Source organism: Lygodium microphyllum, chromosome 12 (assembly GCF_053477565.2).
Source record: "Lygodium microphyllum isolate KBCC chromosome 12, Lygodium_microphyllum_v1.1.10, whole genome shotgun sequence".
NCBI lineage: Eukaryota > Viridiplantae > Streptophyta > Polypodiopsida > Schizaeales > Lygodiaceae > Lygodium > Lygodium microphyllum.
Window position 1 is genome coordinate 50801223 of NC_141146.1, and position 19018 is coordinate 50820240.

At 43.1% G+C, this 19018-nt stretch overlaps 1 protein-coding gene across 1 annotated transcript; it reads left to right on the forward strand.

The window, feature by feature from the left end:
- The first annotated feature begins 15522 nt into the window (after positions 1–15522).
- On the forward strand, positions 15523–16647 carry LOC148027755 (F-box/kelch-repeat protein At3g61590-like). The gene has a single exon (XM_087689872.1). The coding sequence runs from the start codon at positions 15523–15525 to the stop codon at positions 16645–16647; it is 1125 nt and encodes a 374-aa protein (XP_087545998.1).
- The last annotated feature ends 2371 nt before the right edge of the window (positions 16648–19018 follow it).

Below are 19018 nucleotides of genomic sequence, written 5' to 3' on the forward strand. Positions count from 1 at the left end.
CAGCTTGTTAATTTCTTCTTTGATAGCATGAGCATATTTTGGATTCATAGGGTACAGTCACTGCTTTACCGGCGTCACGTCTGGCGTCATGGGTATGTTGCGAGTCACAACTCTCAGATCTACCCCCTTAAGCTCTTCCAAGGACTAGGCGAATACGTCTATGTACTCTCGCAAGAGAGTGACAAGACTAGTTTCTTCTTCCCCAGTCAAGTCGTCGGCAATGAAGACTGGTCGAGGCATTTCCCCTTCCTGGGCCAGATTCACCTCCTTGACCTTGGCTGGTCCCTCAATTGGTTCGTTGGTTTGTCCTTGACGTTTGGCACCTAACAGAACTACTACCCTATCCCCTTTTTTGAATTTCGTGAAGCGCTTAGGGAGGTCCTGCGGTTTCCGCTGTTCTTCCGTCTGCGTATCCCTGGGTTATTTTACATTTTCCTACCTTAACCGTCTGCGTCTCAGGTGGACGGGTAGCTCCCCCTTCGTGCGTCTAGTCATGGGCGGCCTAGGGATTTCTGGATCACTGTCCGAACTAACCCCTGACTCAGAGTCAAACTCCCCGTCTTCGCTAGAAGAGGTAGTCTCCCCTGGTGGACGTAGTTCAGATGGCGATTCTGTCCTAAGGACTGGTGTCGTTCCTGGCTGGGCTAAGCCTGCTTGTTCAAGGTCTATGGCTCCTACGTGTTCCAACCAGGCGTGGTCACATTCCAATGGCATGACCCCTCACTCTTTCCTAAAGATATTTCTTTTCTGCGGCTTGGAGTCTGCTCATATTTGCTCTATTTCTTGTCCTTCAGTGTCGTAAATACGGTATCTACTTCAACCTCAGTTCCATCACTGAAGGATTAGCAGTCTTCATATTCGTTGTTAGAATCTTTGTCATCCAACTGCTCGTTGTCTCCTAGGGTTTGGTATGTCTCATGTCATTGGTCGAGAATTAGGGCCCAGTTATACATGAGGTTTAAATCATGCACCCTGGTCCATTGCCACTTGGATTCCTCTAAGAGATCCTGGAGTGGTTTGAAGTTTGCAGCTGGATTGCCAACTAGCTTGTCTGTTAGGTATTCCAGTATCCCCTGGAGTTCCCTTTTGTTGAATGGTACTTGGAAGGTGATAGGCTTAGGCTTTCCATGAAGGCTTCCTACCATCATGTAGACTGGTATAGAAATTGCTTCGTTAGACTTGCCGATCATTTTGATAGCTTGCTCATATGCCTCATGATCTGAGAATGGCAGGTCGATTGTAGCGAGAACGTGCATCCAATCCTGCTCATCCTCTAGGCATGGGATATACTTGGTCAAGGGCCCATAAGACTTCTTGACCTGAGTGTTACCCTTGAGCATAGCAAAGATGGCGTCTAGGTCGACTGGTGAGGTCTTCCAAGTGTCCATCTCTATCCTTACGGCATTCGTTCTATTGCCAAGGAAGATCAAGCCGTTACCCCAATCTTCAATGACTCTAGCATTGCGCATCCAAGGTCGGCCTAATAGGATATCGTAATCCACTCCCTTCATGACTATAAAGTCAACATAGAACTAGACATTTGCGATCTTCACTAGCCAATTCTTAAGTACCTCGAATGGCTTCACTCTCATACCGTTTGCTAACGTGACATTAAACCTAGCAGTTTCGATAGACGGGTTTCCCCAAGTCTGAAGCATTGCGTGGCTAAGCACACTAACCCCAGCTCTCGTGTCTACGATTCCCTTTCTTGTTGTGTCACCTAGGGCTAAAACCGGCAAGACAGCATGCATCTAGGAACCTTGCCAAAAGGCATTGACGTGAGGATTTAGACATAGAGTGTAGCATCAAGCTCGGTATTTGCGTTTCTGTGTCATTGTCTTGAGGGTTTGCCGTGACCTGCTCTTGTGACCCTTTAACCCACTGCTTAAGATCTTGCCATAGGCTAGGATGCTGCCTAAGCAGATCTCCTAGGCAAAGTGTTATAGGGGTGGTCACTAGCGTGGTCAGGATCCCCTAACCTGCATTGTCCTGGCCAATGGCCGTGACTGATTTGTGGCCCTGTAACGTCAAGGCTTGGTCTTAGCAGCACTACTTGTGATGCAATTGCGTCTCTCGACCTTGGTTGGGGAGGTGATATTGGCGTGCTCACACTGGAGATATCATTGATCTCGTCCTCTATGATGGGCTCAGTGTCCTTGAGATGCTCTTGAGCCTCCTTTACCCATTTCTTCACTTTTTCTATGGCCTCTAACTATCGCTTCGGATGTAGGTATTCCCCTATCTTAGCGCTTCCCTTTTCGGCCGTCTTAGGGGCTGAAGTCTCTGCCTTTGCGTTAGAGACCTTCTTTCTAGCAGGCAGAGTTGTAGCACTCTCAGTTTTTAGTGCGACTTTAGCTTCCGATCTCTTCTTTTTCCGCCTACGAATTTTCTTTCCTATCGAGGCTGCGTCAAGATTGCTAGGTCCTAGCAGAGAGATGCCGGCCTGCTTCATTTGGGCTCAGGTCATGACCCGCAATGGGATAGGTGTGGCCTCCCCATCGAGGTTTTCGACACCGAACAGCCCCAATGGGACAGATGGTACGTTGGCTGAGCTACAAGATGGCTTTCGCTTTGGGAAATCTACGAAGAGATGGGTGACTCCACACTCTGCACACCTTTGGTCAGCCTTGTCTCTATTTTGTTGCTCTCTTTTAGGGCAACGTGATGAGACATGACCGGGATGACCACAAGTCCAACAGGTGACTCGATCTTGTGTCTACCCTCCTAGGCCTCTACCTCGTCCTCTTCCTAACACCATCACCAGCATGGGTCAATAATCCATGAGGATAGCGTTGCCCTCGTCATCATGCGAGACGTAAGGGTATATATATGTTTCTTCCTCACTTGGCTCTTCCACGTAGTGGACTGGAGCATCACTCGGTGGATGGGTCACATAAGGACCAGGCGGTCTAGGGATGCCCGTAGGATTTATTTCCATTCTAGGAACGGTTGGCTTCATATCATTAGGCGCGGGAAGGGCCAATGGGGCTCCCCTTCCAAGGAATGGTTGTGGCCTATTCGCTAGGTAAGGCTAGCTGTAGGGTTGCGAGTACGGAAGTCTTCTTGGTAATCTACAATGCACGACATCATGGCCGAACCTACCGCAGTTAGCACAAGGTCTTGACCTAGGGTCTTGACACTTGGCCGACACTTGGCCGGCAAGTGGTTTCCGCCATAGTACACGCATTGGATGTGCGGGCGCGTTGGTCGTCTCAACATGTCTTGCAACTTGGCTAATTCCATCTTGACATCAGCCAAGCCTTGGTTTGTCTCAGTGGCTTTCCCCTTATCTTGGGATGATGGGATTGATCGCTCACTAAAGGCTAACGCTCTCTCTGAGCTTCGTGAGTTGGTCTCCTCTAGATTCGAGCTCCTGGAGTTCCGCTCCTTCAACTGATCATCGACTCTGATGGCTTCCTCAAACACTCTAGCTATCGCATCTCGCTGCAAGGTCGAATTGCATGCCAAAGCCTTATATAACTCCTCATCCCGAATGCCGCTGATGAACACAGTCGAAACTGCTCTTTCAGTCGGTCGCTCACCCATAGGGATTCTCTTGAAGAGGCTCCTCACATGGGTTACGTAGTCACTGATGTCCTCATTCTCTTTTTGATTGATGTTCATAAAGCGTACTAGTAGATTATCGAAGTATCCAGGCTCGGCAAATCTCTTAATGAAGAGATCCTTGAGGCTATTGAAATTGGCACGCTCTGCAGCATCTAAGCTCGTATACCACGTCCTATCCTTGTCGCCTAGGCAAAGCCCGAACGCTTGCGAGCGTTGAGTTTGGTCGTTGAGGCCGTTGGCTTTGCAGACTTGCTCAAACTGCTCAACAAAGCTGTATGGGTCGTCATGAGGTTGGTACTTATCGAGTTGCTTGGCAACAATCGGTATTTTGGCCTGGCTCTTTGAGCCTTGGCTTGCCCCTAATCCTGCTAGCAGCGACGTCGCTAGTGTGGTGGCACTCTGCTCTGCTGCTGTATTATCGAGCAGCCGCTTCATGAGAAGTTCGCTCACAACGTCAAGTCTCCCTCTAGTGCTCTCTCATGGTCCGTTCGGTTTCGGCCAGCTAAGTTCAGCACTCGCTGCACCTCATGTAGCTCCATGCTTTGCCTTTGGCTCCTAGCCTGTTGATCCCTATTGTACTTGGCTATGCTCTGCAATGCTTTGCGGGCTAGCCTTCTCTCCTCTTCTAGATCTGTGATGATTGCGTCTGCTGTCCTGCCGTGGTGCTCGTACCGGGCGTGCGCATCGTAACTGCTCACCAGCTACCTGCTGAATAGCATCTGGGAATACGTTCAAATCGAGTTCCTCATTAGACCGATGGTCTGAGCTCTCTTCCGCCATGGTCGAGTTCTCGCGCTCCACTAAGCTGTCGATTAGGTTGAATAGACTTGACAGATCCACGTCGTTGGCACTCCTTACTTGGTCCTACTCTGCACTTTGATGGTTTGTCTATGTCTTGGTTCTCTCCTGTTGGTGGGTTCCTTGAGTGGTTTTATCTGAGTGAGTTCCTTGACTTATTGAATACAATCCTCAATTTATGATCACAGTGTGTGTCGTTTCTCGTGCACTTGTGGTCAATCAGGCTTTCAGCTTTCTTATGTGTACTTCAAGTGCGGAATTCAATGTGAGTGCGGCAAACAATCTCTATATGCCTTACGCCCTCTTGTCTCATCTCGGGCCTAATAAGCTTCGTCGCGCAAGTCCTGGCCATTCTAGCGGATTCTAGGGTTTGCGCTGCTTCTTGCTGTTCACTCGGGGATCGATCACAGGTCCTACAATTGGATTTCCATTCTCAACGCATCAGGTCGCTGGGGACTGCTCCAGCACTGTCCCCCTGTCCCTTGGTCGTGACTCCTACGTCGGGAACTGCCTACAAGGCATTCGCTATGTTGTCCTGGAGCGGGTTGCGCTTCCAATCAGTCGTCGTAGGGGTCAATTTTTTATGTTTTCTTTTTTCTGCCTAAGAGTGTGTCTGATTCTGAGAATCAGATGTCCGATTTACCAGTGGTTTGATTCTCAGAATCGGACCAGGTGGGTCCAATTTTGAGCTGTCCGATTCTTAGAATCAGACAGGGGTCAAGTGTCTGATTTTCAAAAATCGGACAAGTGGTCCAATCGAACCAGGTGGGTGGTCCGATTGCTGATGTGGCCTAATCCGTGGGTTCGATTCTACGAATTGGACAGGGGTGGGTTCGATTGCCTCGATCGGATGAGGCGTCCGATCAGACAGGTGGTCCGATTTCCAAAATCGTACGGGTTGGTCGGAGTGGTCCGATCGGACAAGATGGTCCAATCGGATGGTTTTCCGAGCTTCTGATTCTCAGAATCGGACACTGGATTGAATGTCTGATCCCGCCGACCCGAACGCACTTTCGAGCATGAAATCATCAAAAATCTTAAGATATTGATTATTACAAGCTACAAGATTCAACATGAATGATGCTGGAGTGATGGGGAAGAGATCTATATACCTGGGGATCGCCGATAGCAACATAACTCCTCGCACTGATCGATTGAAATGGATCACCCAAGCTCTCTCTCTCTCTCTCTCTCTCTCTCTCTCTCTCTCTCTCTCTCTCTCTCTCTCTCTCTCTCTCAACTAGTTGCAAATGAGGATTTCCTTATGCTCCAAGAACTTATACCCCTGCTGGACATTACTCGGATGTTACCAATCACTCTCCTTGTTTTTCCTACACATTCAAATGAGCATTTCCTCCATTTTCCACTTGTTTTCCCAGATTTTCTCCCTGTTTTACAGCAGCAAACCCTATGCCTCTCGGGTGTGATTTCCTAATGTTAGCCTACTCTAAACGCAACAAGAATCGAAACCAAAAAATTGAAATAATTTATCCATGTTTTCCAATCATCAAACAACCAAAATATCCCAAAATACTTACTTGTTTTGAAGATCAAAAACACCCAAACTTCCTACCTATTTCAAGCTCCATTTCGGGGATGAATCCCCTACTTCGATGCTCGATATGAGGCACGCAAGTGCTCAAGCTTGAATCCGTTGGTCCCGGCAATGGAACCAAAATGTAGAGGGAGCTCATGCTCAACTGCCAAGACCCACAAACCGCTTATTGCTTCAGCATTTCAAGCGAGCTCTAATGGCTATCTCTCACCTAGCCGACGCGCCGTCGATCCTACGAGTATAGTGAGCTTACCTTGATGTCGATGTGAGTAGCCTCCTCCCTCACACACCTCAGTAGCTCCACGATTCTTGATGCAAGCTCAAGCATCCTCAAGCATCCTCCATCACCAAGCTCCATCCTCCATAGCCGCGCGCGCGAGAAAAGAGAAGAGAAGAGAAGAGAAGAAGAGAAGAGGAGATGGTGCAGAGCTTCACCCTCTTGATCCCTCACTCCCACACACTCACTCCCTCACACTCTCACACACACTCTCTCAAGAGCACACACAAGCAAGAAGGAAGAGAAGAAGAGAAGAAGATAAGAGCTCTTGTTAGCCGCACACCAAAGAATGAGCTTCCATTCATTTTTTTGAACTTTATATACAAGCCCTAAAATCCCATGGGCACCCATCCCCTTTTTTACATGACCGGCCATTGTGGCAAGGTCATTTTTCCATTTTACTCTTTTAGCATTATGCCTTTAGCCTACACCTGTCTAATATTTTGCAATTGGCACAGGAGGGAGCCTGGCGCTCTTTTACAAGAGTTTTTCAAGTTTTTGAGGCGCCTTTCATTTAAAATTACGCTTTTTGTCCCGGCTTAGCTTTAGCGGTTGCCTACGTGCCTTTGCTCTTTTTCTGTGCTTTTTCTGCTTTTTTCTTCATTTTTTGCCATCTTGACTCGGGGTTAACAGAGTTCTCACATATTGTGGTTAAAAAGGCCATATTTCTAAAAACTAATTCAAAAAGAAGGTTGAAATTAGAAATTGAAAAAAGCTATAAGGAAGTTATGCATCCAATAGCAAGAACAATGATAACAGAAGTGGAAAATTGTTTGTTATGTAGCACTTTCTATGATTGTTGATGGTTCATCAAAGTGCCTCTATCCACATGACTTTTAACCATAGATAATGGTTTAGAGAGATGGTTAGTCCAGAGTCTTTAAGCTATGTGGAGATAGGGGACGATATAGCTCACCCCATTACTCACATTGGAAATGTTTCTTTAAGTATGCAAGATGGTAAAACTAAGTACTTGGTTGATGTGTTGCATGTAGCAAATATTACAAAAAACTTGATTTTTGTTGGTTAGATGGTAGGATAGTGATTGCAGGTTCGGTTCACATCTCATGATTGTTATGTAAAAGATCCCAAAAATTTTCGCACATTGATTGAAAAAGAAAAACATGTTGGTAGATTATTTACTCTTGATGTAAGTCAACATGAAATGGATGTTGCCATGTTTGCATAAGGTTCAAGTGTTGAAGTTGATATTGAAATTTTGCCTAAGAGAATTGGTAATGTGAATATGCAACGATTGAAAGACATGCAGTCAAAATAGATTGTGAATGGTTTGCCCAAGTTTAGAGTTGATGGGATGTACAAAGTATGTGAAGCATATCAATTTGGAAACCAAGCAACATATGCATTTTCACATGAAAAGCATATATGCAAGAAGCCACTTGAATTGATGCATTTTGATATTTGGGATCCTACAAAGATTGCAACTTTGAGTGGTTACAAGTATTATATTTCCTTCATTGATAATCATACGTGCAAAGACTGGGTTTATTTTTCTGCATGAGAAAAGTGAGGTGTTCACTCATTATAAAAGCTTTAAGGCTTGTTTGAGAAGGAGACATGGTTGCATATTAAATGCCTAAGGTTGGATGGAGGGGGAGAATATATCGCCAATGAGTTTTCTAAAATTTTATAGAAAAATGGTATACAGTAAGAATACACATGTAGATATATTTTGTAGTATGAGTGGAAAAATATAGATTTTACAGAGGTGGCTTGTGCATTGATGTCAGAAAGAAACTTTCATAATTACTAATGGGTTGGAGTTACTATTGTTGTATACATTATGAACAAGACACCCACTACTATTGTATATGCAGTGACACCTAAAGAGAAGTTTACATGTAGAAAGCCAAATTTGTCCCATTTGAAGGTATTTGGATATATTGCTTATGTGCGTATTCATGATGAGTTGCAAAGTAAATTGAATCCCAAAGAAGAAAAATGTAAATTTGTGGAATATTCTCTTGAGCAAAAGGGATATATGTGTTATCACCTTGTTATACATGAGCTGAGAGTTAGTAGGGATATTGTTTTTTATGAAATGAGTAGCGATGTAGCAATGTGCAAGATGTAGTTGGGGCTGATGAGTATGAGAGTGTGGTTGTGCAAAAAATAAGCAGCAACAATCACAAAGATTGAGTGGACCACAATAGTCTCCTAGTCATCGTTCTATTGATAGGCCTTAGAGTGGTAGATTGAGGTCAGAGGCTACTCCACCAAGTACATCATACATGTTAAGAAAAGGTAAAGAAAAAGTTGGGAACTCACCTATTATGATAGATGTATCATCATCTTTCTCTCATATTGATATTGAATTAGATGGCTTTGAGCTTAGATGAGTTTTTTGGGATTCCATCTATTAAAACACTTGGTATGCAGAATGCACAAGAGGATATTGAAGCACTTGATAGTGATCTAGATCCATGCAAGTGAAGTAGAGTAAGAAAGCCAATGCAATGATTAACATATGATAACTATGTAGCTCATCACTATGCATATATGGCTAAGGTTGTGCAAGATATGAAACCCATTTTTTTCGAGGAGGTAGTGGGTAATGAGCATTGGGATTGTGTTATGGATTAAAAAAATGGCTGTACTTATGAATAATGACACGTGGGAGTTAGTATCCTTACGTTGTCGTAGGGGTTTTTGTCGAAAGGTCGAATCCATCAGGGATCAGAAGTAGAAGGAAGTAGAGATAGGAGATGGAAGAGAAGATAGAGAATACACAAGTTGTAAACACTACAAAGACAAAGCACAATGAATTAAATCAATATGTATTGAAAGAACATGGAATCTTCACACTACTCAAAAGCAATCTCAAGGCATTAGATCTCCTGGAGCTTCTTCGTAGAACAAAACGTGCATCAAAATTATAGTTCATTCTCTACTACTCGGAACCCACATCTGATGGCTCTGTTGGCTCCGAAAGGGGGGTAAAACTCCATGACTCCTAATCAAAGATCTCCCAGATCAATCCTTCTTCTTCTTTCAGTTCAATCTGCAGTTTTTAGCCTGTTTACAGCGATCGCAACACGCACGATTTCGTCAATCTCTCCCTCTTAAGAAAATACCATAATTGGTTGAAAAAGCAACTAGTTTTTTGCATGCCATCCTAATCTAGAAGCTTTTTTTAAGTTTTTCAAATTTTTACAATAAATAATATAAAAAATAAGCTAAAATTATAAAAAAATCTAGTATTTTTGGATAATCCATGCAACTCACACTAGTACTAATGGCTCAGATCACATTGATTCTCTAAATCAATAAAGAAGTTGGATGATGATGCATTCCATACTTTTTCACACTGTGTTCTCATAACATCACGACATCCACCCCCTTTGAACGTGCACATCCTCTGGTATGTGCCAAGATCCTAGTTGTCACTGGATTCTGAGTCCTCCTGATCCTTTGCAACCATATCCTTTGCTTCTTCATCTTCCATATCTTCCTGGCTAGCCCCTGTATCATGACCACTATTTTCTTCCAATTCTAGCAACTCATAGGCAATAGATTCTCACCTTTTGAATAATTTGATTTTTTTTCCCTGCTACCGAAAGTTTGATGGCTGTCCCATCCAACTCATTTAATGCATAAGTAGCAATATCAAACACATGTCTTACCACATAGGATCCAAACCATCTTTTGGAAACTTTATGCATAGCACTATGCTAGTTGTCTAAACTGCTATCATAAACCAATACCTAATCCCCATCTTGTATGGTTCTTGGTCTCAGTCTATGTCTTTTGTTAAACCATTTCTTGTTCTGTATCCTTGCTGCCCTTAACTTTGCAATTGTTGCCTCTATGTCTTCTAACTTTCTTTCAACTATTTACTACGTAAGGCCAACAACTCCTCTCAGTTCAACTCCTCCTCCCAAGGTAACACACTCCATGTGACTGTCATCTCTTCTATTGGCATTATAGGTTTTTGACCATACATCAATTCTGCAGGCATATATCCTATAATAGCACTATGAGTTGTTCTGTCAGCCCACAAAGCATAAGGGAGCAATCGTGGCCACTCTTTTACCTTCTCTCCACATGCTTTTGCCAATGCCTTCACAATAGATGGGTGACCTCTCTCACTTTTTCCATTTCTTTCAGGGTTATAGGCTAAAGTTAAAGTAAGCTTTATCCCGAGCCGTGCAAAGAAATCATGAGCTTCATCTGCATCCAACTCACCTCTATCTGCTATAACTTTTCCCACACAGCCATACCAACAAAAGATCTCTTCTAAGAGAAAAGTACACACATCATTTGTTGTCTTAGTACATAAAGCTTTCCCTTTCACTTGATTAGTCAAGTCTTTGTGAGCAAGCACAAGATACCTCATTTGCCAAAGACCTGTAGGCATTGTGACCAAATCCACCACCCACTTAAAATGAAGAGACAATGGATATGTGGGTTGCAATCCATCCCGATGTCTAACAGATGAATACATTTGACATGTTGTACATGTTTCCATAAAGTGAGCAACATCCTTATGCATACCCTACCACCAATATCTTTCTTTGATCTTTGTAAAAGTATTCCAAACACCTCTATGACCAGCCCACAAGCTTTCATGAAATTCTTGCATTACTTTTACTTGTGAAGCTCTGTCACCCAAAACTCGCAATGGCATGCCCTGTTTCTTTTTAGCATGTTTCCATAAGTATCCATCTTTTAAGAAAAACCCATACACTTTCCTCTTGATTTTCTTAAACTCCTCATCTGACCAGTCATCTCTCTTTGTTAATGTACTGAGGTATTAACCAATTCTCAGTCACTCTCCTGCATATTTGTCTTCTAGAAACACTTCTACACAAGATACAAAACATCTAAGTGTCTCCTCTTTATTGTCCAAGCTTCTGTTAATGCTATAGCAACACCTTACATTGCTAAATTCACTCTTGCAACATCATTTTTAGCCATAAGAAAGTCATATTCTTCCTCCTCATCCATCATCCCGTCTTCATTCTCATAACGTGCTCGAGATAACATGTCTGCCACCACTGGGTTATCTCTTCTTGCAATGTGTTGAAATTCAAGGTTCAAAGATTTGATGTATGCAATCCACCAAAGCATAGCAATGTCCAAAGTAGCACAACTAGTAATCATACCTGATACTGGCAAACAATCAGTCTCAATGACTACATGAGCACCCATAAAATACTCCTTATCACATTTAAGGGCTATCACAATTCCCCATAATTCTCTTTTAACCTGTGGATATCTTCTCTGTCGTTCAATCAATACTTTAGCACCAAAGCGAATTGCATATCTTTGCCCTTCCTCATCATCTTGCCTAATTGCCCATCCAATCCCGATTGGGCTTATATCAGCAGTAATAATGATAGGCTTTCCATGTGAGTAGTCAGCCTTTCTCAATGTAGGAACAGATTTTAAGAGTTGCTTCAATTTCTTCATTTCTTTTTTATGCTTCCTTTTCCAATGAAAATTTTGACCTTTCCTTAGAAGCTGAGAAAGAGCATCGGCTACATGTGCAAAGTGAGGAATCCATATCAAATAGAACACACATGCACCCAAGAATCTACACACCTCTGATACATTCGTGCATGCATCTTGCATTCTATCAATCCCGTCTATTTTTGTTGGTGATGGCCTTCGCCCATAAGGCCCACACATATGCCCAACAATCAAAACCTCTTCAACTCCAAAGACAGAGACTTTTATCCAGAAAGAGTTAAATGCACCTCTTCTAGACGTGTCAAAATCCTCTCACAATCCACAATATGGTTCTACAACAAACTGTCTGCATCCATGTGCATCCATCTCTTCATTCTTTTCATCCATTGCACACCCTTTGATTGGAACATCATCCAAGAAGGGCATAGTCAATTGTGGTATAAAATCCATGCATACCCTATTCATAGCATTTGTCATGTGTGCCATAATCCCTCTTCAGTGCCCCAATGCTATTTGTCAAAAGAAGAATGGGGGATTTCGACTATGTATAGACTATAGGGCCCTTAATAAGATCACCATCAAGAATAAGTATCCCATGCCCTTAGTTGAAGACCTCTTAGATAGACTACATGGAGCTTCGGTCAGGGTACCATCAGATTTGTATGGAAGCTTTGAATGGATTGCCCTAGGTTTTGGATTTGAGTAATGGGCCAGGCACCTTTTGTGGCCTAGTGGATAGAGTCTTATCAGCCCGAAATAGATGTATTTATCATCATTAACTACATAGATGATGTCCTAGTGTATAGTAAAATTCTAGAAGAATATAAAAGACACTTACAACTAGTTTTTGAGAAGCTAAGACAACACAAACTATATGCCAAGCCTGAAAAATGTGAGTTTGCAGTGAAGGAGTTTGAATTCCTAGGTTTTATCATAGGCGAGGCCAACATCAAAGTAGACCTCAAGAAAGTAGAAGCAGTAAAGAATTAGCTTGTGTTAAAGACCGTGAGGGAGGTTCAGGAATTCCTAGGATTCACGATGTTTTGTAGAAGATTTATCAAGGATTATAGCCTAGTAATCGCACCACTATCCCACCTTACCAAAGAGATGGCAATTTCACATGGGAAAGTGAGCAATAGGCTGCTTTTGAGCTGATGAAGAAATGTATGAGTGAAAACCCGTACTCAAAGTGCCCAACTTTACAAAGCCCGTCAAAATCTCTATAGATGCATCAGATTATGGCATTGGGGGAGTGTTGGTGCAAGATGGCCACCTCATAGCTTATTAATCCAAGAAGTTCACAGATGTAGAAACTAGATAGAGCATACATGAGAAGGAGATGTTAACAATGATTCATTGCCTTAGAAAATGGAAGCATTATGTTGAAGACAAACACATTGTGGTCTTCACAGACAACATATCACTCAAATACTTCTAGTCCGAACCAAAGTTGTTTGTTAAACAAGCCCGATGGCATACAAGCCAGGCTCCACCAACAAGATAGCAAATGCTCTAACTCGCAAGGCCGATTTGAAAGCCGTCACTGTGGTCAGTAGCAACTTCCTCGAGTTAGTAAAGGAGGCTTTGGAACATGACCAAGAAATGCATAAGATTATAGAAGAGGTGAAAGCTAACAAAGCAATGCATGGCATATATACCCTAGAGGAGGGAATTCTATTTGTAGGCAAGAGATTGTACATTCCCAACAGCATGGAGCTAAAGAAGGTCATATTAAATGAAGTGCATGATGGAAAGTTAGGTGGGCATAAGGGACAAAGTAAGATACTTGAAGCATTTAGAAAGTAGTTCTTTTGGCCAAACATGAAGGAAGAAGTCATAGACTATATCAAGACGTGTCCTACTTGCCAACTCGTGAAGGCACCATGCTCTAAGCTAGTAGGATTACTTCAACCAATGCCAATACCTACCCAACCAAGGGATGTCATTAGCATGGATTTTATTGTGGAGCTCCTAGAATCCCATGGTTACACCATCATCTTTGTAGTGGTGGACTATTTCTCTAAGCAAGCTCACTTCATACCTGCTAAGCCACCATTGAATGCCAATGAGGTAGCCTACCTCTTCTTCACAGATGTGTTCAAGTTCCATGGCTTACCCTTAGCCATCGTCTCAGATAGAGATGGTAGATTCATGAGTGACATGTGAAAGGAATTCTTTAAGACTCTAAAAACACAGTTGAGATTCTCATCCTCCTTCCACCCTGAGATAGATGGGCAAATAGAGAGAGTAACCAAGGCATTGAAGACTATATTAAGAGCTACACTCGGGTGGATCAAAAGGATTGGGCGTTGTACCTTGATATGCTTGAGTTTTACTATAATAGCTAAATCCACTTTGCCACATGCTACACACCCTTTGAGTTAGCTACGAGAAAAGAAGTCATCACATCCCTTGCCTTAACCTCAAGAGCTACCAAAGTTGAAGATCAGAATGTAGAAGAATTCTTGAAGAAATGGAGAGACTGCAATCAAGTAGCTAAGCAGAGTTTGGAAATGAGCAAAATCACTATGATAGAACATACCAACAAGAAGCGTAAGGCAGCACTCTTTACCAAGGGAGACATGGTCCTCATCAGCTCCAAGCATATATATCTTCCAAAGAATATGAGCCCCAAATTCAATTACCACCTACTATTGACCCTACTACATTACTCAAGTCCTGAATGAAGTAACATACAAGCTCGACTTACCAAAAAGCATTTGCGTCCACAATGCATTTCATGCCACCTTCTGCAAATGTTCTATCCCGACAACCAATGGGGGCGGCATGCTTCACTGCTTCACTCCAAGGACCCCTTGGAAGTAGAAGCCTTCCTTCGTCGGCGCTGGGAACACAAAGGGTTCCCTGAGTACCTCATCAAGTGGAAAGGGGCATCCTTTCAAAGAAGCCACTTGGATTTCTGAAGTGGAGGCTCACAAACATGGTAATAATGCTTTCCGCACCTGACTCAAGGAGAATCCCAACAAATTTTCCAAGACCCCTTGAGTTATCACTTGCCTTATCATAGGCCTAGTAATGCCTCCACTCCTCAAATGTAATTGAGTTGGTGGTGGATCCACATGGTAGCAAGAATAAACCAAGCAACAAAGCAATCTAGATGGGTAGACACTGACTAGCTTGATAGGAAAAACTATGTTAAGACCCCCAAGTCGTAGTGCGGCAAACACTGACCAACTTGATAGTAAAGGTTGTGTTAATACCCCGCTAATGTATGAACTTTGAGACCGGCAGATTGGCTAGATTATTAGAAGAAGTTGTGCTAAGATCTTGGATGAGTCAATAAATTCTACCTTTAGATTGCTAAAGATAGCAATCTAGTAAGTGAGGATGAGTGTAAGGGCTTTGTAGCTATACCATGACGTTGCTACCAGAAACACCTATACAGGAAATAGTAGTAACTCTGAACCCTACTTGGTTTTCACTCTATATATAATTTCCTATAGTTAGTGGTAAACCCTCATATATACGGAGCCACGAAAGTGTAGTCTTGAAATGTGTCTATATTGTATCATGTTTTTCATTGAATAATATAAAAATATACTTTGCTTTCACATATCGTATTACTTGTTGGGTTGAACGAGTGAAGGAGTGCAAGTGCAAAAAAAAAACCATGTATCGCCGTTGGTCTTCCTTTGCCTACGTGCCAAAAACTTTATTACGCTCTACGCGGCATCACCTGCAAATGAGCTTCCTAAAGACCTAGCTTCGTTGCAGTGGGGGCGGGCAATGCAGGGGCCGGTTGGTGAGGCGTATATGGTGGTGCAGTCATTCCTCCATACGCGATAGATATGGCCTCCTCTCTTCGACAAACCTTTCCGATCATGGAGCATTCGTACAACTTCCTGTGAGTCAAGAATGGAATGAGCCGGACATGGAGTGCCAGTGGAACAAGCTCCCTGACGACATTGTAGTGGAGGGCATCTTCCAGAGGCTGACCGTGTGGGATGTGCTGAGCCTGCGCTGCGTGTGCAGGAGGTTTAAGGGCATGGCATCCTCTCGCAGGTTCCTGGACCTGCGCCCCAGCTGCACTGCCACCAGGCCCAACCTCCTGCTGCTCCTCCCCTTACACGCCCTTGGTGCGGAGCGCGCCTATGACCCCACCCTCGGCGCCTGGTTCAATCCGTCCCTGGCCTTTCTCCTCCCTACCCTGCAGGACAGCTACTACCCTGTCGCCTCGTGTCGTGGCCTCGTCTGCCTTGCCTCTGGTCGTAACTTTGTCATCTGCAACCCTATCAGACGCGAATGGCGGACCCTACCCCCCTTGCCTCCGCAGGTTCGATCTCAGGATGGGCAGAGCTTCATCTCTGTTAGCTTTGGGGAGGACTATGAGCAATCTTATGGCTTGACTGTGGACGACTCGGCAGGTTCATATCGATTCACAATCATGAATGTCTCTTCACTCAATCAGACCTTCCTGGTGATGTCCTATCATTCATCTGGAGGGGAGTGGCAGTGCAGCCTTGAATTTGCGACATCACAACAACTCTCGCTTCACAAAACGAGCATGGTTGCCTGCAAATCCTACCTCTACTGTCTGCTGCGGAGGGGATCATGGAGAATCATTTATTGCATTGGAGCAGGCGGCCTCTGTACTGAAATCGAGGCTCCAGACTGCTCTTCAGCTTTGGTGAGCTGTAATCTGATGGATCATCACGGTCGCCTTTACATGGTGGGTGGTGTTGGTAACCTCTGGCTTGGAAATGATGCTTGGGAACGCCCAACCAGCATACGTATTTGGGAGCTTTTGGATAATAAAGAATGGGCAGAAGTCGTAAGAATGCCTTTTTCTCTAATGCAGGATTTCAGGCAATATATAGATTTTGATGAGCTTATGTGCTGTGGGAAAGATGACTTGTTGTATATGAAAAGTCCGGGATCAGCCGTACTCATGTATGACTTGGGTTCCAGATCATGGAATTGGTTAGAAGATGGATCAAGTGCTGATTTGGAGATTGCTGCAGTTATTTGGGAACCCTCAATTTCAGCCACAGTCTGAAACGGGTGTGTGGTCTTTGAGACTGGCTGAGACTGTTTAGAATCATGAGCCTAAAGGTTGAAGAATCATTCTAACTAGTTGGTGCATGGCTGTTTGGATAGAAATGGTCAAAAGTTATGAGAATGCCTTCTTCTCTTATGCTGGATGCAGGCAATATACAGATGAGTATGACTTATTGTATATAAAACCTCCTGGATGGGATTTTGTCATGTATGACATGGGCTCCTGGTGCTAGATACGTACTACTAGTTGCCTGCTGTCAAGGGGAACTTGATGATCTGTCTAAAAGAAAAAGCAAAGCCAGAAAATCAAATTGATTTTGCACCTTAACCTTGATTCTACACCTCCCAGTTGAGTAGGACTCATCTATTAGTTAGGAGATAACTCAAGAAGCTGATTTGGAGGTTGCTGTGTTAATTTGGAAATCCTCTATCAGCCAGAGTCTGAATCACTTATGTGATCTTGAGCTCCTTTAGAACCCTAAAGTTCAAAGAAACATTCAGTATGGTTGGGGTGTTACTGGCATATGTTTTAAGTCATTTTACTGCTGAATCAAAAAGCGTGACAATAATTGCATGAGGCATGCAGATTTTTTTCACCCCTAATTGCTGCTGTCATTGTCAACATCTTAAAGCTACAAACTTAGACAACTCATTGCTCTTTGAACCTGTAGCAGTACACGTCTTTTGTGATTAGCAGTGCATTCTGTAGAAGAGGCAGAGAATCAATTGCTAGTCAGTTTTAAGTTTTGTATTGGGTTGAACACTTGCTCTATTGTTGAGGTGGCTCTATTTTTATGGTGTAGAACTCCTTATGCCAATGCTCATGATGTTAAACAGAAGTTCAACTTCACTAAATCAATAGTTAAGTTTGCCAGGAATGGTGAATTTTGTATCTGATAAACAAAGACAAGAATTCTTGTTGACATCTTATAGCAACAAACTCAAACAGAGTCGCGGCTCTTTGAACATGTATCAGTGCACGCTTTAAGAGAAAAGATTGCAATGCATTCTGTAGATGGTGCAGAGAATCAAATGCTGGTTAGTTTGAAGTTTTGTATTGGTTTGAACACTTCTTGCTCTATATTTGTCAGGATTGATGAATTTTGTTTCTGATTATCATAGAAATGGAATCATGGCACATCTGTTCTGCTGGACCATACTTTCTCTTTGCGAGCATGTAATATCCATTTAGTCAATCACATGCTCAGCACTATTATTTGGTTGTTTGAGAGAGGAAACACCATTTCTTTGCCCCTTGTCTATTGGATTTCTGCTTCTTCTGTATAATTGAAAATCATAGCCTTGATTGTTTTGTTGGTAGTAATGAGACACTCACCTTTTCAAGTTATTGTCAAATTCAAAGGTGCACTCTTGTAACTCGTCATTATGCATGAATCAACCTTAAGTATTCAAAGTCTCTTCAAATTTGAAGGGGCTATCTTGTCAACCCAGCATTATGTATGGATGAACCTATGGTTTCCAAAGAAGCAACAAAGACTCTCCCCTTAGTATAGAGCTTTTATAGCTGAGCGGAGTGGTAGGAGTTTTAGTAGTAAGAAAGCCTGATGAGTTGTGCAAACAAACAGAAGGCATGCACTCAATCTGGAGTGCGAGGCTCCATTGTGGTTTTATGTTGATTGTTAGGTGCATCTACTTGTTTTGAGTTTTATTAGCTTGCCTTTTTTGTGCTGCTTAAGCTACCAAAATTGCTTTGAAAATAGTCCTCAATTATCTGCCAATTTATTCGGTTCTCATACAACTTAGGAAAGACAAAAATTTTGAAGTCCTTTGTTGGGTATTTGTATCGGTTCTGATACAACTCAAGAAAGGCAAAACTCTGAAAGTCCTTTGTTGGGTGTTTGTACCACTATTCAAACTAACTGAAGCTAAGATAGCCACTTCATCTTGCAATGCCATGTTTCCATGCTTGACCCTTCCAGCATCCTTATTCTTATCACATCTTCAGACTTACTACATTGTTGTTTCAATCCTACAGCCGTTTGATTGCACCATCAAAATGCAATAAACTTGCAATTGCTCTAGGCTGCCTAGTTGCTGCTCTAGTTAGCCATGTTGCCGTTGCAAACTTTCCACAAAGCCACCTTCAATGTGTAGTTTTGTTGTCCCAAGAAAGCTCAGTCCAACCAAATACAAATCTCCTCATTGATATGGTGATGAGTTTTGGGTCCTCCAAGTGTTGGCTGGCTGCTTTGCAGCAATAAGATTTATATAAGTGATGCCACACTCCATCTTGACGTTGTGTGATGAACTTCTCCATTGGCACCCTACAACTCTACATGGAGGCCTATGTTGGCTTTCTCAAGCTTGCATCTTTGGTCTAGCTACATTGCAATTGACTCCTTTTGCTC

Excerpts from the sequence above, each read along its gene's own strand:
- LOC148027755 (XM_087689872.1), top strand. The coding sequence starts at position 15,523 with ATGGAGTGCCAGTGGAACAAGCTCCCTGACGACATTGTAGTGGAGGGC.